Consider the following 17,667-nt stretch of genomic DNA (forward strand, 5'->3'; position numbering starts at 1 on the left):
AATCTATCAACAATAAAAAAAGAAATCTGAATGTCTTTTCGCGGTATGGCATGAGTAAAGAAAAAATTAAGGGGATGTGGCTGGCGTGCAAACCGATATTTAATTTCAGAATTGGTTAAAATTAGGGTAAGGTTAGGGTCAGGATTAAGGGTTTGGTTAAGGTTGGGAATAAGTTAAGAGTCAGTAGCTATGTATCCATTAACTTCTCCAGTGTCAACATTTAGAAAGTTTGCATAGAAGATAGATGCGACAATTGCCTGCTAATGTGCGTTTCCATTGAACTGTCTAGTGTTGATAAAAACAGCTATTTAGGCAAATTGCGCATTAATAAATTGGTGACAGCCTGTATGCCCTCCCACCTAGCATTTAGAATTACTTCAGGTGCCCCGCGTACCTTCAAAATCATTCCGCAATTATCATTTATTCAAAAAACACCATTTCCATCACTATTTGTCGCAATAAAGAAAAAAAATCCGTCCCTGTCAAACATAAAAACGTTGTCGATCTTTAGAACATTTCTCCTATAGCTGCCTTTTCCATTACCTTTTTTTGCAAAAAAGTTTTTGTCGAAAAAACCTGAGTCAATGGAAACCGAGTTTTGGATTTTGTCTAGTCGGGCGGTCAATGGGATGCTGGTCAGAAAAGTCCATTTAGTCTCACCCCATGAGTAACTAAAGCCATGAGAGTTTATGGGTTTATTAGAACCACAGATCACAGATCACACATTAGTTCCGATTGCGAAGCCCCCTAAAATGTGACCGAGCGTATAACAAATGTATGCTCTCTACCTCCACTTTACTCTGTTGCAATTGAAGTCTCCAAACCACATTCCTCTCCATCTCCCATTGTTGATAAGCTTAGCAGAAACCCTAATCTTGAATGAATGTACAAGTCTTCCATTTGGCAAACAAGGACACTATCAATGTATGGACTATTTGTATGATTAAATATTTTGGGGTGGGCTTACTAGTTGAGATGTCCCTTGTCTTAGATCACTCCCAATAAGTCGTTCTAGGCCTCTTTCCTGTTCTTTGTTGATTGCTGGTCAACCTATTGAATAGAGCATTAATAGCTTTGATATCTGGTTTTATAAAGGTGCACAGCAGTCTCTCTAAAAAACTAAAGCAAGATCACATAGAGAAATCAGATCACATTTGTTACAAACCCCTTTTGCCCTGCAGTCTAGGGGGGATGGAAACGAGACCCGTAACATAACTCATGCAAATTATAACAGTGAAAAGGAAATAATAAGTATTCAAAAACACACCTAAGATAGTCTACCTGCTTCAACAACAGCTAGCTCACTAACCAATAAAATGCAGTGGGTGGTCCGCCCACTTCTAACTAGTGTTCTTAGACAAAGTATTCCTACGGGTAATGTATGCCCATGGGCGACTTGTCTTGGTACCCCCTTTTCCCACCATCAAACAAACAGTCAAACACCATAACACCAAACCCCCCCCCCCCCCCACACACACACACACACTATAGGAACAGAGTACACAGGCATCCACTAAGATAGGATTGTACATCATCTTGCCTTGTTTAAGGTTTACAGTACCTCCACTACTTATTAGTATCTAATTACCCACAAGCCCATGGGTTATTCTACACTGATCCTTATAGAAACGGAATGTTTCTCCAGACTAACTCCCTAGCAAAATAACGACAGTGACTTTAGAAAACCTCAATGAGTGACAGTCAACTAATGAACGGGGAGGGTTGAACTAGAGAGGTGAGTGAGGAGAAGGAGGAGTGTGTAGAACAGGTTGGCCCGGTCCTGTGGAACTAAATAGATTGTCTGGGTGTTGAGTCGACACACTTGTTAACAGGGAGGGGCACAGGTACGCTTTCAGTCAGCTTAATCACAGTGCTGACACCAACAGGGACACACACTAAAATACGCACAGGGAGTGTGTGTCTTATCTGTGACAGCGAGAGAGGAACAGAGAGTGTAAGGGGACCAGAGAGACTTGAGTTCTGTCCGTGGAGTGGAACTTCCACTCACCAAAAGATCCAGGATGTTCAAGAAGAAGGAGGGTACTACCGTGAAGGGGTCCAGCAAGATCACCACGTGAGTCTTTAAGGAACGATAGCAAACTCGGTCATGCAACCTCCTCCACCCTACCTCCTTCCTCCTTTCCTCTCCTTTTTCCTAAACTTGGATTTGTTTCACATTTCCTGTGTTTGCTGTGTTGCCCTCTTTCTCATAGAATCCTCTGGAATCTCCTTTGTTTATTTCATTCCTAACTCCTAGATAATGGAGATTGGAAAATAGATGGTTTACTGTGTGTTTTGGCATGTTGTTGTAGTCGAGAGACGAACTTTGTTCTATGTAAAGATATGAAGAGAAATGTTGTTTGTCTCTTTGGTTGTCTTGATGTTATTGTAGGTTTTGCGGGGTTTTTATGTGGCCTTAGGTCAGATTTGCTCAGGAGAAGCAGTAGAGGGTCTCAGTCACCAGTGTGTGTGTGTGTGTGTGTGTGTGTGTGTGTGTGTGTGTGTGTGTGTGTGTGTGTTTTCAGGTCCCGTAAAACAGATTCTAAAATTTGATGCCGTTTATCAAATGGTACGGCTCATTAGATTCACATTGATTTGATTTGTCATTATAACGTTCCCCGTGGAGGGATATACGATGGCATCAAGATTTCTCCATTACCACGAAAGAGTAGGACGTACAGTACTTATATAAGGTAGATTGATACAGATATTTGTTCCTATGTTCATCCATCAATCAAGTATGACTCCTATGTCAATGCATCATCAACAGCGTAGCCTGTAGGCCTAAATTAGCGATAAATCAAATGTCGCCCTATAGAAAAACATGAATCACTTGAGCTTCCCTAAGGCTGAAAATCAAACCTGACCTCGGCACAGGCAGCTTAGCACCAGGATGGTTGGTGTTCATGTTGGGCCAATGGAGACTGATGTTAATGGAGATGTAACCTGTAAGTCTATGGGTGTAACACTGGTGAAAAGACTCCCATGAGAAAGATGGGAAGGAAAATGCTTGAAGCGTGAATACATGGAAGGTGTGTTAGTTGGTCATTGTGACGCTATAATAACAGGGTGATTGTCTTATAGTATCCATGCACGACACCTGGGCTGAGATGAAAGGTAGAGGTGATGACCATTCAGAGTGAGAGGAGTGCCACTGGTTTCACCCTGCCTCAGGGTCACTGGTGTGTCTGATGGCCCTGCTGATCAGGGCAGGGCAGATAAGGCCTCTGTCTGTGCTGTTCAGCTGGTTTCTCCACGGCCTGTGGGTGTTGGCTCACCCTCTCGCCACGGTGGTGCAAACGGGATATTTAAAGGGAACATCTGTCCTTGTCTGATTGATAGACTGCTTGTCTTTCTGTTTAACACAATTGAAACATCTGTATCAGCACTGTGAAGGGTGCTACAGTACAACTGCATTTAATCACAGTGAAGATACTTTGGTATAGTAGGTCTATCTTAGTTATGGTGGAGGGCATTCGTGTAAAATCTAGGGCCTGCATTTAATGTGTTTAAGGCACTTAAATATTTCACCCGGTCCATCACCTGTAGAAGTTGTCATTGGAGGGATAGTTGTGTTTAAAGGGGAGGTTTGTGAGTCCTGTAGTGCTTGCATTTAAAGGGGAGGTTAGTGACTTATCACTTCAGTGCTGGTTTGGTCCATAGGGACAGATTGACGTGAGAACACAGATCTACAGATTACTGAATCTGTCATCGTCTGCTGCTGGTACAGGCATAATCTCATTACATCATAATACATGGTTTACTGTTGATAACAACACTTTCATTTCAAAATGGCTCCTTAGGTTAAAAGGAACATGGGCAAACATGTTGGGGTCGTCAAATGTAGTCAGTTCAGCAAATTCAACTACACGGTTAAAGTAGTGGACTATTTTCTACACATGCGCTGTATATCACCTGAATTGGTGAAATGAATTGATCCCAACTCAGATGAAGTTGGAAGACGACAGTTACGTACAGTATTTTCCAGTTTATCAGGCAATCTGAATAGCCTGGATTCAAAGCTATGGAGAAGTATTCAACACACTTCCAACCCTCTCTGGAGATCAATGCTCTACCTTGAACACTGCCCTGGGAGAGTACCCACTAGTTGGGCAGAGAGAGAGAAATACAGGTAGTCACAGTCACACAGAGGGAGTGACAGAGTGACAAACAAATAGTTGAGAGAGACAAACAAACAGCGTTTTGGGAATTCTCAGGTGGGACAGTGGAAGTGATTCACCCTCCTGTTGATCCCAGGTCGTCACCGCTGGAGACCATTGGTGTACGTCCCAAATGGCACACTATTCCCTCCGTAGTGCACTACATTTGACCAGAGACATGGTCAAAAGTACTGCACTACGAAGGGAATAGGGTGCCTTTTTGGGACTCACATTGGTTTCAGTTCAAGAGTGTTGTCTTATGTAGGGCCAGGAGTTTTTCCTGAACATCAAGAACTCAGTGCCCTAGTTATAGGTTCTAACTATGGCCCAGAGTTCTTCCTGGTCAAGTCACAAAGAACTCCTGGTCCTGGTCATACATTTGGACTTTTGTTAGTCTTGGACAAAGTGTTGATTTTGGACTAAGGGAAGTTAGTTCACGTAGAGGACATCGTCACACACATCTACTCTGTCTGTGTCACTATCTATTCTTAGCCTGTGGTTTTATATCTAATGATTTTGATTGTTAGGTTTTGTAACTGGATAGCTTACATAAGGATAATGGCCTCAGCGTCCATCTTAAATGTTTAGGACCTTGACCTTCATTGGTCACTTAAGTCAAGGACAACAACTGAGGTGCTCGTAAATGGTCTAAAACTAAAAAATGATTGATAGGATTCAGACAGAGATTCCATTTCTACATTCCTCTCGCTGCCTCTTTGCATTTTGTATCTTCTTTGCTATTTTTCTAAATCTGATCTGTAACCTCTGCCCTCTAAACAGTTCCACAGCCAATGACTTGGCCTTGGTGATTGCACGCATGCAAAAGAATTCCGACCAGGTGGAGAAAGATGTCCTCCAGGCCGAAGAGCTACTTGCTGTGGTGAGAACACATACTGACGGTCTCTCTCTCTCTCTCTCTCTCTCTCTCTCTCTCTCTAAATAACAGTGTGTCCGTGGACTTCAATTCTGGCCACTGTTCGTTCTCTTGACTCATCTACTGTCTTCATCCCCATTGCCATGTAGGATGCAGAGAATGAGAAGAAAAACCGGCCCCTCCAGCACCAGAAAGTGGTGGCAAACAACCTGTCTGAGGCTGAGGGCCTGCTGAATGACCTCTTCCTGGATGTGGACAAGGCCAAGAAGTACAAACACCCCCAAGGCAGCGAGATAGAGAGCGAGTGAGTGACCTCTTCTAGGCCCATCCCGCTGGGCACAGACGTCAGTTCAATGTTTATTCCACATTGATTCAACACAATTTCATTGAAATGATGTGGAAACAACGTTGATTCAACTAGTGTGTGCCCAGTGGGATATCTCTTATGAACACTGATATCATTCGGGCTCTTTAGCTGCTTCAAAAAGATTAGTCTTTGCAGAACTCCATCTTTCCCTTTAAGACATTTGATCATTTGGGGATACAGTGAGGTCCAGCTGGATTAATTTACTAAAACGTGGAAATCCATCTTTCCCTGTAAGACATTTGATCATTGGGGGATACAGTGAGGTCCAGCCTGATTTATTTACTAAAATGTGTTGCTCTTGCCAGTTCTCTTTGTTATCATGCTCATGCTAAACATACTAAACGCATTTTCCCCTCCCTCCCTCAACCTTTTGGTCATTCCAGTGTCCGTCACCTTCATGACCGCTGGCTGAAAGACTGTGCCTTCTATCGGGACATCTATGAGCCTGTCAACGATGTGGAGCTGAAGCCCAGAATCGACTGGGCTTCAGTGCTCAATCAGAAACAGGTACAATCCTCTTCTTCTTTGGCAACTAACTTAAGACCAAGCCTCCCTATTGTAAACATCCTTATAAAATCATGGTACTCATCCCCTTGACAAACTGTTCTGTTGACCAATCGAAGCTGACATTTACTTCAGTTGTACTATATACTGACTGACTTAGCTAACACAACAGTACACAACACAACAACTAACACAACAGTACAAAACGTTCAGTTCATCGTTATCCTACAGTTCATGTTCATTTAAGATGCCCCATAAGAATGCATACTACCATAAAGCCTCTTTAGTTTTCTTCTGAGTCTGTGTCCATGACTGACCATACCGTTCTGTGTCTGTCTCTCAGAGGGAGGTGAACACAGAAGAGTATGGGCCCACCATGGCTGACCTGAAGAAGCAGATCGCTGCCCACAACATACTGCACAAGGAGATCGAGGCCTACAGCTCTCAGCTCAGCCCCAGCTCCACCAGCACCAAGGTAACCTCTTCAACGCTCTCATCTCCGTGACGATGAATTCAAGGGTTCATGGATTTAATGGATGTGTTTGAAAACATCTTGTAGCTAGTGAACATGACGACAATTCATTTGTGTTTCAGGAGGAGTATGCTGCCATCAAGAAACAATACAACAACCTTTTGGTAAGTCATAGTTATCATATGGGTACTATGAGATCCAGAGGAGGCTGGTGGGAGGAGGTATAGGAGGACGGGCTCATTGTAATGGCTGGAATGGTTTCCAAATGTTTGATGTGTTTGATACCGTTCCATTTATTCCGTTCCAGCCGTTACAACCTCCTATAGCTCCCCCCACCAGCCTCCTCTGATGGGATCGGTGGGATTTCACTTTCAACCTAAAAGTAATTGTAACATATGTTCTCTTTTTGGTGTGACTCTTTACAGTTGTTATAGAATATTATTCTATTCCCACAGGACAATTCAAAATGGCGGCACCACTACCTAAGCAGTCTGTATGACTACATGCAGGGCTGTAACAAGGAGCTGACTTATCTAGGAGACGAACAGACAAAAATCCTGAAACAGGACTGGAGCGACCACATGCTGGACCCTCCGGACGTCCGCAGACAGTATGAGGTGAGAGTCCATCTTAGGGGTCAAATAGAGTGTCACTCAATGTCAATAAGACTTAATATAACAATAAAGTATGAAAATGTTGCTTGAGGAGGTGTTTCGTAGGTTTCTGGCATGTATGTACATTTAATTTTCCATTACTGAATGAGACATGTTCAGGGGCATCATATTTCATTTTATCTCAATCAGAACTTCAAGAACAACAGCTTGCTGTCCCATGAAAGTGATGTGAACAAACTCCAGGATGATGGAGATCGACTCATTGAGCTGAAGCACCCGGCCAGCACCACAATACAGGTACATGCCAAAAACCAATTCAAACTTTAAGTACACCTCCCGACTATTACCATTTTACATTGTCTTCAATCAAGAATCAATCACTCTTCTAGAGATTAGACTTCTACATTTAGGTCCACCAAGATTACAAATGTTCCTGAAAGATATCGAGATTTTCCTTTTACGTGATGCCGTCATCTTTATACTTGTTTCAGGCTCAGAGAGATTCTTTGCGGAATGAGTGGCAGAAGTTCCTCAACCTGTGCATCTGCCAAGAGACCCATCTGGATTACATAGAGGATTTCAAGAAGGTAAATGTCACTCAGAATACATTAACAAGGCTTCATAGTATCTACATCCGCTTAGAATAATATTCTGATTTCCGTCTTTATTGTCAGAATCGAAAGGGTATCTTCTGTTTGGTTTTGAACCAGAAATGTCCCTATGCACATTACCATAGACATTCAAACTGCAGCATGATCGGTAACCTGGATAGGTCAAAGATACTGTATATGAAAAAGATACCATGTTCTGATGTGTTGTCTGTCTGTGTCCCTGTTCAGTACCAACTAGATGTGGAGACATTATCGGAGTCTCTGAGTGAACTCAACTCTAGCCTGAAGAAAGTGGAAGGCACAATTGGGAAGAGTGGCTCAGCGATGACTCTGCAACTGGAGGTAAGATAAGACATGGTTTATTAGTCCATACTAGATGGAAATTTGTCTTCTGCTTTTTTCCCAGCCTCTCTGATACACACACACACACACACATACACTAACAAATAAAAATATAGGTAATGCCAGGATGTGAACACTGATATCTATTGTACATCTGGATGCAGTTTCAATCTCACTGAATCTTCGGTGTTAACTTGCGCAGTAAACTTTCAACACAACCATGAATCATAAAGATGCTACATTGCATTTCATATTGAACAAAAAAAAAATCAAACTCATGCTTTTACCTCTGCACATTTATTATCAATGTATAATGCATGTACAAAAAACAATTTTCAACACCATTCTTTTTTGTACAATGTCAATTTTTGGGCTTTAACTCCCTGCACCACAATAGAGAAATAAATGGTAGTGTGCGTGTTAACACTTCACTTCTGAAGACATGACATTTTTTTCACACATTATCAAACGTTATCATGACATTACTACTACATTATGTAAATAATGTGAAGAAAAAGGGTTAATGCCGAAATGCAATGCAGGTGGTCCTAATTCCGCAATTTGGCTTTACCACTCTCTCTCCTTCTCTCTCTCTCTCTTTCTTTCTCCATCTCTCTCTCTCTCAGGCGGAGGAGAGCACGGTGCAACGTAACGAGCAGCTCTTGGCTGACCTGAGGAAGAGGAGCACCACCATCGCCCCCCTCAAGCTGCGCCGCTGCCCGCCCACCAGGTCCACCACCGTGGATTCCCTCTGTGACTGGAAGACTGAGAAGGTATGACCAGCTCCTCTCACCTTTTAACTTTGACCCTGTCCTGGAGCCTCCACCACAGGTTATGGTATGAAGTCAAAGCGGGTTCCAAACCTCTGTAGAATCTTTGATAAAGCTACTAAGCAATGATGTGACTACTAGAATAGAATGCTCTACCACTGCACTGAGAGGTGTGTCAAGGCATGCAACGTAATGTAGGCTCATGTAAACATCACAAAACCAAACATTACTGTAACTATGGAACTCACTAAAGTACATTAAAGTTCCTAGATACCTCAGTATTGGGCATTGTGTTTGTAAGATGAAAAGGAATATTTACATGTGATCCATTCTGAGGAAAGTTCTCTTTGTGTTCTTTTAGGCTGAACTCACTCGAGGGGACAAGTTCACCCTCAAGTCGAATTCAGACGTTGAGAACTGGAACGTGTTGACCAGCAGTGGGGCAACCAAAACCTTTCCAGGGGTCTGCTTCCTGATCCCACCCCCTGACCCAGAGGCCATTGCCTCCGTAGACCTGTAAGCAACAGGAGAATATGTCATTTATGTCAATTATATGACATGCATATGGACAATAACACGTCAATTTTGTGAATTAAAATGTCTGCTCTAATGATTTATGTGTGTGTGTTTGTGTGCGCCAGACATGGTGATGTGCTTGACGACATCAAGAAGAGGAGGGCTGTTTATTTAGGCACAATGAAAGACAAGATCCGTTGTGTCGAAGAGAAACCCGTATACACAGGTGAGGAAAAAGTTGCTCTATTAATCCCAGTACCCCAAAACAAAGCCTTCCAAATAACTCTGGTACTGCTACTGTTACTGCTATGATCGTTAACTGTAAATAAGGAGAAATGGCTTCTCAAACTTTTGATTCAACATGGTCCCTAAACCACATTGTGATATCACATTCAATTCATCACATCACGTAAACCCCGAGCCAAAGTCTATTTATGGGACATGTGTACATATACAATGTGTGAAATTAACTAAGGCTACAGATAAAATGGCACCCTATTCCCTACATAGTGCACTACTTTTGATTAGGCCAGATTATCATTACCCTGTGTCCCCCACATAGCCCCACCATCCAACCCCAAAGCTAAAGCCGTGGCTGGTCAGCTGGATAAACTGGATGAGGACCTGGTCAAAGCCAAGCAGAGCATGTTGAGCCGTCTGAGGGCCCCGCTGGACCGCAGTGACCCCACCACCGACCTGGCCAAGAGGCTGAAGGAGCAAGAGGTGAGAGAGAGAGAGTCTTGTTTTTAACTTTATTGAGACAGATACAAGTAGAAATGAGCAAGGAGACAGAGAAGGAGAGTAGAAGGAGAGTAGAGGTGGAGCCGGGATTCGTACCCACGCTGGGGGGTGATATTTGTTGCAGGACGCATTAACCACTAGACCAGCCTCAGGCACAGTCTAAGGGGACAACCGAAATGGCACCCTATTCCACTACTTTTGATAGATAGAAAGCATGTCAACCAGCCATTGTAACTGTACAATATATCTTCATGCTGGTAAACTAGCTAAATCTGAATAATTATAGATTGACATTGATGGATTCGTGCCTCCTAAAGATGATGATGACAATGATGATGAGTCGAATGGCGATGATGATGAGGATAGTTATGCTATTGTTGGTGAGGATGGTACTGATCCTAATGATATAGTGGTTGTATCTCTTGTAGAAAGCAGCAGAAGCTCTGGCAGCTATGGAGCAGCCGAAGTTGGAGAAGGACGTCTCCAAAGGCCTTGCAGCCAAACTTCAAGCTACCAAGGACAAGCAAGATGGCATCACAGCCCTGGCCGACCTATTTAACAAGAAGTATGACCGTTTTACAAACGTACATTATCACCGATCACCTGTCTTAGCGATATGATATTATCAGAAAATAGAATCAAACAGCAGATCTTGCTGTTAATTATTTATTTTTTTTTGCCATTTCTTCTATAGGGCTAATGCATCTCTGAACCTGGAGAAGCAGATCAAGAAAGTGGATGGCATCGTCTCTGGCTTTGAGGAAAAGCTGAATAAGGATGGCCCTATCCCAGATGTCCCCAATGCTATTCAGGCCCGCACCCAGGAGATCCAGGTGGGTGGGACATTACCAGTGCACCCTATTCTTTATATAGTGAAATACTTTTGACCAGGACCATTGCCTACACTGCCTTGGATTAGTGTGCCATTTTGGACACACGTCAACTTTCTTAAGAGAACCAAATAGATTCTACAGTATCCTTGAACAAATTGGACCAGAGAATACCCTAGTAGTTGACTTGAAGTAATAAAGGGTTATATCATTTGACTGCACATATCAGTCATCCCTTCTAATTTAGCTAAAAATCACCCCACCAGGACACATATTTATCATATCTGTTCTCTACAGAGTCTGCGTAAGGATGTGGCGGGCTCTCAGGATGAACTGAAGAAGCTGGGCCAGGACCTGGAGACCAGTGAGCAGCTGTGTAGTTCCCTGCAGCAGGGCTACCAGGAGTACTGCCCAGACATCCATCGCCAGGGGACCCAGGTCAAACAACTACAGAACCGCTACTCTAACGTCAACAACCAGCTGAAGGAGAGGTGAGCACAGGGCCACTTTGTCTGTTAGGTAACGTTGACTACACACACCATGTCTGCAAATATATGGTATCAAAATAGTTAATTTGTTTGCTCGAACGTCAGATGAAAATAATTATTTTCAGTTTGTCACCACAAAAGTGTTTTTCATTGCGTTTTTTCTGTCTCAGAGAGGGCCTCTTGCAAGAGGCTGCAGGCAAGAACCAGGAATTCCAGAACACAAGCAAATCTCTGAACTTCTTCCTGAAAAATCTGCCTGACAACAAGATCAGCCCCAGCGATGACCTATCACAGGTCAACTCCAAGCAGACCTCCCAGAAGGTCAGTTTGTTTGTGTTGTGTGTCAAGACGCTCTGAAATTGTTGGTGATATTCTTAAAATATCATTGTAAGACACATATTATGCAATCAAGTTTAATTTTGTAATTTTTATTGCAGAGGGTGGTGGATGACATCAAGAGGAAGGGAGACGACCTGGACAGAGTGCTTGACCTTTCCCAAGATTTGCAGAATATCCTCAATGTAAGACTCCGATTAAGTTACATTATCCTACCGCATCATGATAAACCTTTTAATTGTGTAACAGATATTTGGATATTGAATAATAAAATCTTTATTTCAACTGCTTGTGCAGGAATATGAGGTCAACACTGACAAATACAGCAGCACCCTCGATAATGTGGGAGCCAAAGATTCCAAAAAACGTCACACCTCCACTCTTGCTGATACTGTGCAGAACCAGGTAATACATAAAGAATGGAAGTCAATAGACACAAATTACATTCATGTTTATCCACTTCTATGCCGACCAATGTAGGGCGCATCATGTTTTCCTGCATGTTTTCTTGAGCACTGTGAGCTGAAGGATGACTGTGCTTCTTTGTGTATTACAGGAAAAGGCTGTGGTGAACCACTATGCTAAAACGTCAGCTGAGAATGACCAGCTGCTCAATCAGATGGGCTTTGCTAAGAACCTCATCGCTCAGGTGAGTTGGAAAATCTAGCTACACATAACTTCTTTCCCACTGCCACTTGATCAATTGAATGTGTTTAGGATACAGAATTATGAAAATGTTGAAGTATTTTCCCTGAAATTGCTTTTAAAACTATGCTTTTTTTGTTTTACTTTTTGCAGAAACATGAGAAACAATCCATAGAACCAACCATAAAATCAACCATGAACATAAAGAGCCTGCAGCAAGAGTTGAGTGCGGAGAGCGATAGACGCAGCCGTGCTGAGACTGACGTGGAAACGTTCAAGACCAGGATGCTGTCTCTGAAGAGCCGTAAAGGGATGCATCGAGTTGAGGAGAAGGAGGTGCTCGAGTACTACCGCGACCCTAAACTGGAAACCGACCTAAAAGATCTGGAGGACCAAATCCACAAAGAGGCCTTGAAGCGCAGCCGTACCCAGGGTGAGATCGAGGGTGTGAAAATCAAAATCGCTACTTTTGGGGACGACCTCAAGTGCATCAAGCCCAAACTGGTGACAAGAGAGGTGACTGAGTTTGAGAGAGATCCTCAGTTGGATGTAGAAGCTTCCAAGTTAAAAGATGAGATCGGCAAGATAAAGAATGAGGTTCGAGTAAAAGAGGGAGAAGTCATTCAACAGAAGACAGAGGTCACCATCCTGAATGCTACAAGACCCAACATCAGGGAGAAGGTTATGAAAAAGGAGGTGATTCGATTGGAGAAGGATCCAGAGATGCTCAAGGCTGTTAAAACTTTTGAGAAGGAAATCACAGATGAAGGCAACAAGAGCAAGAGTCTGAATGACGAGATATTCCAAACGAGGAGCCAGATCAATGCATTGGAGAGGATCATTCCCACCATTCAGCCCAAGGTGGTCACCAGGGAGGTGAAGAAAGTCGAACAGGACCCTGAGCTCATCAATGAATCCAAGAGGATTCGATCAGGCCTAGAGGGAGAGAAAATTGAGACAGACTCTCTGGTCAAAGAGGTCTCTCAGCTCAGAATTCGGTATAGCGAGGTGGAGCAGTGGAAGCCCAAGGTCGAACTCAAGGAAATTGTCAATGAGATCTACCGCATAGATCCACAAACAGAGTCGGAGATAATGCGTCTGAAGAAAGATGTTCAAGACTTCAACAAGCAGCGTTCTGACTTACAGGACCAGATCACTCTGATCATGGTCGATCTGGAAGCCCTACGTTCCAAGAAGCCAAAGGTGGAGCTGAAGGAAGTCATCCAAGATGTGGTGAAAGAGGAGAGGAGCCCTGAGAACGAAAGAGAGATACAGAGGCTCAATGATCAGGTGAACCATCTGCACCGTACTTACAATAACGTAGAGGACCAGATTAACCTCCTGAGAAAAGAGAGGGATGAGTGGAAAGCAGAAAAATCCATGGTGGAGACAAAGCTGATGACCAAAGATATCTTCAAGTATGAGGATGATCCGCTCTTGGAGAAGGAGGCAGATCGGCTGAGAAAGGAGTTACGCGAAGAGCAACAGCGTCGCCGTACCACTGAGGAGATGGTGTTTGACCTGCAAAACAAGTACATCCTGCTGGATAGACAAAAGCCAGAGGAAACAGTGGTGGTGCAGGAGGTGGTGCGTCTACAGAAGGACCCCAAGCAGATAGTTGAGCATGATAAGCTTGGCAGGAGCCTTGATGAGGAGGTTAAGTCCCGCCGGCAGCTAGAGCTTGAGATGCAAAAACTTAAAACCTTAGTGGAGGAGAAGGAGAACATAATAAAGCAGAGTGACGAACATCAGAAGAAGATTAAAGTGGAGTCTGAACTGAAACAGATCAAACTGCGCATCAAAGAGCTGGAGAATGCCCCACCGCCCATCGAGGAGAGTATCATTGTCGAGGAGGTCCTAAAAGTTGAGAGAGAACCTAGACTGGAGAGGATGACCAACGGTCTTCGCTCAGACATGGACAAGGAAACCAATGACGTCCTGAATATTCAGAGAAACATCAGGAACACCAATGTCAAGCTTGAGCTCCTTCAGCGAGAAAAGGCCGTTGAGAAGACGGTGTACAAAGAGGTGATCCGGGTGGCGAAAGACCAGGCTGTAGAAGCAGAGAGATACCGTCTGAAGAGCCTGGTGTCTCAGGAGAAACATGCCAGGCAGGACCTGGAGGAAAGAATCAAACAGCTCTCTGACAAACTGAACCGACTGAATGGCACTCAGTCAAGCTCTTCTCGGGAAGAGACAAGTCTCATTCTGGCCAGGGACGCCTCGCAGAGGGAGAAAGACAACCTCACCCGGGAGCTGAAGAAGTTGGAGTCTGAGAGGCAAGACATCAGCTTATCATTCCAGCAGCAGACCAAGCTGATGAGCGAGAGAAGCCAGATCAACAGGCAAAAGAGCGTCAAGATGGAGTCTGACGTGCAGCGTCTGGAGAGGGAGATACTGGACGAGAAAGACACTATCCACCAGAGAGACAACGCCATCAGGGAACTCCAGAGGGAAAAGGAGAAGGAAGACCATAAAGAGACCCAGACAAAGGAGACCAACGTCTCCACTAAAATCACCATCTTGGACCCTGATACTGGCAAAGAACTATCGCCATATGAAGCTTACCTGCAGGGACAGATCGAGCGTTCCCAGTACATGCATCTGCAAGAGCTGGAGTGCGATTGGGAGGAAATAACTTCCATGGGACCTAATGGGGAGAACTCTGTGCTGCAGGATCGCAAGAGCGGCAAGCAGTACTCTATCAAAAATGCCTTGAGAGATGGAAAACTGACCCAGTATGATCTGCAAAAATACAAGGATGGGAAAATGCCCATTTCAGAGTTTGCACTCCTTGTCGCAGGTGAAAAAGAAAAACAGCCCAAGTTCAACTCAATCACATCAAAGCCAGCATCCTCGCTAAAGTCGTCCCCAAGCAGCGTCCCTGTTCCTGCCCCTAAGGAAAGATATCCTATCGCAGGTGTAATTGACACAAACACCGACACATGCTTCTCCATACGCAGTGCAGTGGCCCGCAAGCTGATCGAAAGCGGCACGGCACAAAAGCTGTTGGAAGCACAGGCTGCTACAGGGGGCATCGTTGACATCAGCAACAAGGAGAGATACTCAATCCACAAAGCAGCCGAGAGGGACCTCATCGAGTCGAGCCAACTGCAGAGTCTACTCAACGCCCAGAAAGCCTACACTGGCGTGGAGGACCCCACGACCAGAGAACGCCTGTCGGTGGGAGAGGCCGTCCTGAAAGGTTGGATGCCCAAAGAAACTGCCCTGCGTTACATGGAGGTGCAACACCTGACGGGAGGGCTGGTAAATCCCAACAACACGGACCGTGTGGGCATACAGGAGGCCATTGGAGCCAAGATGATTGACAGCACCATGATGAGAGAGCTTCAGGACGAGTACAACTACGCCAAGGAAATCGTCGACCCCACAACAAAGGATAAAATCAACTACAAGCAAGCGATGGCCCGCTGCAAGACAGATCCTCAGTCTGGCCTACTTATGCTCCCTGCTTCCTCCAAAGTGTCTGGCAGCAGCTACACCCCTACATACAATTCTCATCGATTTTCTCCTAGATAATAGACCTGTTAACAGTGTGCTTGGAGGGTATTCTTGTCTCTAGGGTGATTTTATATGAAGTCAAATTATATTGTATAAACTTAAATATCAATACTACCCAGGATGTATCATTTTAATTTTGTCTGAAAATATTGCATAGCTCACTGTAAGGTCATGATTGTTGCTGCTGAGTTGCTTTTGTTTACCAACATTCTTTGGAGATGGCAGAATCTACTTAAAAAAAGGAACGACACAAAGGAGTTTTATGTTTTTTTATTTATCCTTGATATTATTGTTTTACTAGAGCTGATGGGACACGGTGCAATGTCATTGACTAAGTTTTGCTTGTCTATTTCTTATTATTTTCCTGACACTGATCCTTTTAAACGCAACCTTGATACTGTATCAAGAAAATAATTACTCATTAAAGATTATATTGTCAACATGTTTGCTTCTTCAATTCCAACAAAAGAAAAGAATTAACTACCAAAAAATAAAGCAACACGATAACACACACCTCGTCCATAAATACATCTAATATCAAATCAAGAATTTGTTTCTCACAAATATACACTGCTCAAAAAAATAAAGGGAACACTTAAACAACACAATGTAACTCCAAGTCAATCACACTTCTGTGAAATCAAACTGTCCACTTAGGAAGCAACACTGATTGACAAATTTCACATGCTGTTGTGCAAATGGCATAGACAACAGGTGGAAATTATAGGCAATTAGCAAGACACCCCCAATAAAGGAGTGGTTCTGCAGGTGGTGACCACAGACCACTTCTCAGTTCCTATGCTTCCTGGCTGATGTTTTGGTCACTTTTGAATGCTGGCGGTGCTTTCACTCTAGTGGTAGCATGAGACGGAGTCTACAACCCACACAAGTGGCTCAGGTAGTGCAGCTCATCCAGGATGGCACATCAATGCGAGCTGTGGCAAGAAGGTTTGCTGTGTCTGTCAGCGTAGTTTCCAGAGCATGGAGGCGCTACCAAGAGACAGGCCAGTACATCAGGAGACGTGGAGGAGGCCGTAGGAGGGCAACAACCCAGCAGCAGGGCCGCTACCTCCGCCTTTGTGCAAGGAGGAGCACTGCCAGAGCCCTGCAAAATGACCTCCAGCAGGCCACAAATGTGCATGCGTCTGCTCAAATGGTCAGAAACAGACTCCATGAGGGTGGTATGAGGGCCCGACGTCCACAGGTGGGGGTTGTGCTTACAGCCCAACACCGTGCAGGACGTTTGGTATTTGCCAGAGAACACCAAGATTGGCAAATTCGCCACTGGCGCACTGTGCTCTTCACAGATGAAAGCAGGTTCACACTGAGCACATGTGACAGAGTCTGGAGACGCCGTGGAGAATGTTCTGCTGCCTGCAACATCCTCCAGCATGACCGGTTTGGCGGTGGGTCAGTCATGGTGTGGGGTGGCATTTCTTTGGGGGGCCGCACAGCCCTCCATGTGCTCGCCAGAGGTAGCCTGACTGCCATTAGGTACCGAGATGAGATCCTCAGACCCCTTGTGAGACCATATGCTGGTGCGGTTGGCCCTGGGTTCCTCCTAATGCAAGACAATGCTAGACCTCATGTGGCTGGAGTGTGTCAGCAGTTCCTGCAAGAGGAAGGCATTGATGCTATGTACTGGCCCGCCCGTTCCCCAGACCTGAATCCAATTGAGCACATCTGGGACATCATGTCTCGCTCCATCCACCAACGCCACGTTGCACCACAGACTGTCCAGAAGTTGGCGGATGCTTTAGTCCAGGTCTGGGAGGAGATCCCTCAGGAGACCATCCGCCACCTCATCAGGAGCATGCCCAGGCGTTGTAGGGAGGTCATACAGGCACGTGGAGGCCACACACACTACTGAGCCTC

General features: G+C 44.5%; 1 protein-coding gene across 1 annotated transcript; it reads left to right on the top strand.

The window, feature by feature from the left end:
* The first annotated feature begins 1,793 nt into the window (after positions 1–1,793).
* On the top strand, positions 1,794–16,234 carry LOC115208629 (envoplakin). Its single transcript, XM_029776830.1, has 22 exons — positions 1,794–2,074; positions 4,941–5,040; positions 5,184–5,338; positions 5,785–5,908; positions 6,249–6,380; positions 6,500–6,541; positions 6,833–6,994; positions 7,181–7,288; positions 7,483–7,578; positions 7,831–7,944; positions 8,571–8,717; positions 9,076–9,230; positions 9,356–9,456; positions 9,793–9,953; positions 10,400–10,536; positions 10,666–10,804; positions 11,099–11,292; positions 11,460–11,610; positions 11,727–11,810; positions 11,923–12,030; positions 12,182–12,274; positions 12,424–16,234. Exons 1-22 carry the CDS (start codon positions 2,022–2,024, stop codon positions 15,808–15,810), a joined length of 5,943 nt encoding a protein of 1,980 aa, XP_029632690.1. The 5' UTR covers positions 1,794–2,021; the 3' UTR covers positions 15,811–16,234.
* The last annotated feature ends 1,433 nt before the right edge of the window (positions 16,235–17,667 follow it).

This window comes from Salmo trutta, chromosome 14 (assembly GCF_901001165.1).
Source record: "Salmo trutta chromosome 14, fSalTru1.1, whole genome shotgun sequence".
Taxonomy (NCBI): domain Eukaryota; kingdom Metazoa; phylum Chordata; class Actinopteri; order Salmoniformes; family Salmonidae; genus Salmo; species Salmo trutta.

Coding starts and splice junctions, on each gene's coding strand:
- LOC115208629 (XM_029776830.1), top strand. CDS start 2,022: ATGTTCAAGAAGAAGGAGGGTACTACCGTGAAGGGGTCCAGCAAGATC. Junction 7,289..7,482: donor CGGCCAGCACCACAATACAG/GTACATGCCAAA, acceptor TACTTGTTTCAG/GCTCAGAGAGATTCTTTGCG. Junction 9,457..9,792: donor AGAGAAACCCGTATACACAG/GTGAGGAAAAAG, acceptor TCCCCCACATAG/CCCCACCATCCAACCCCAAA.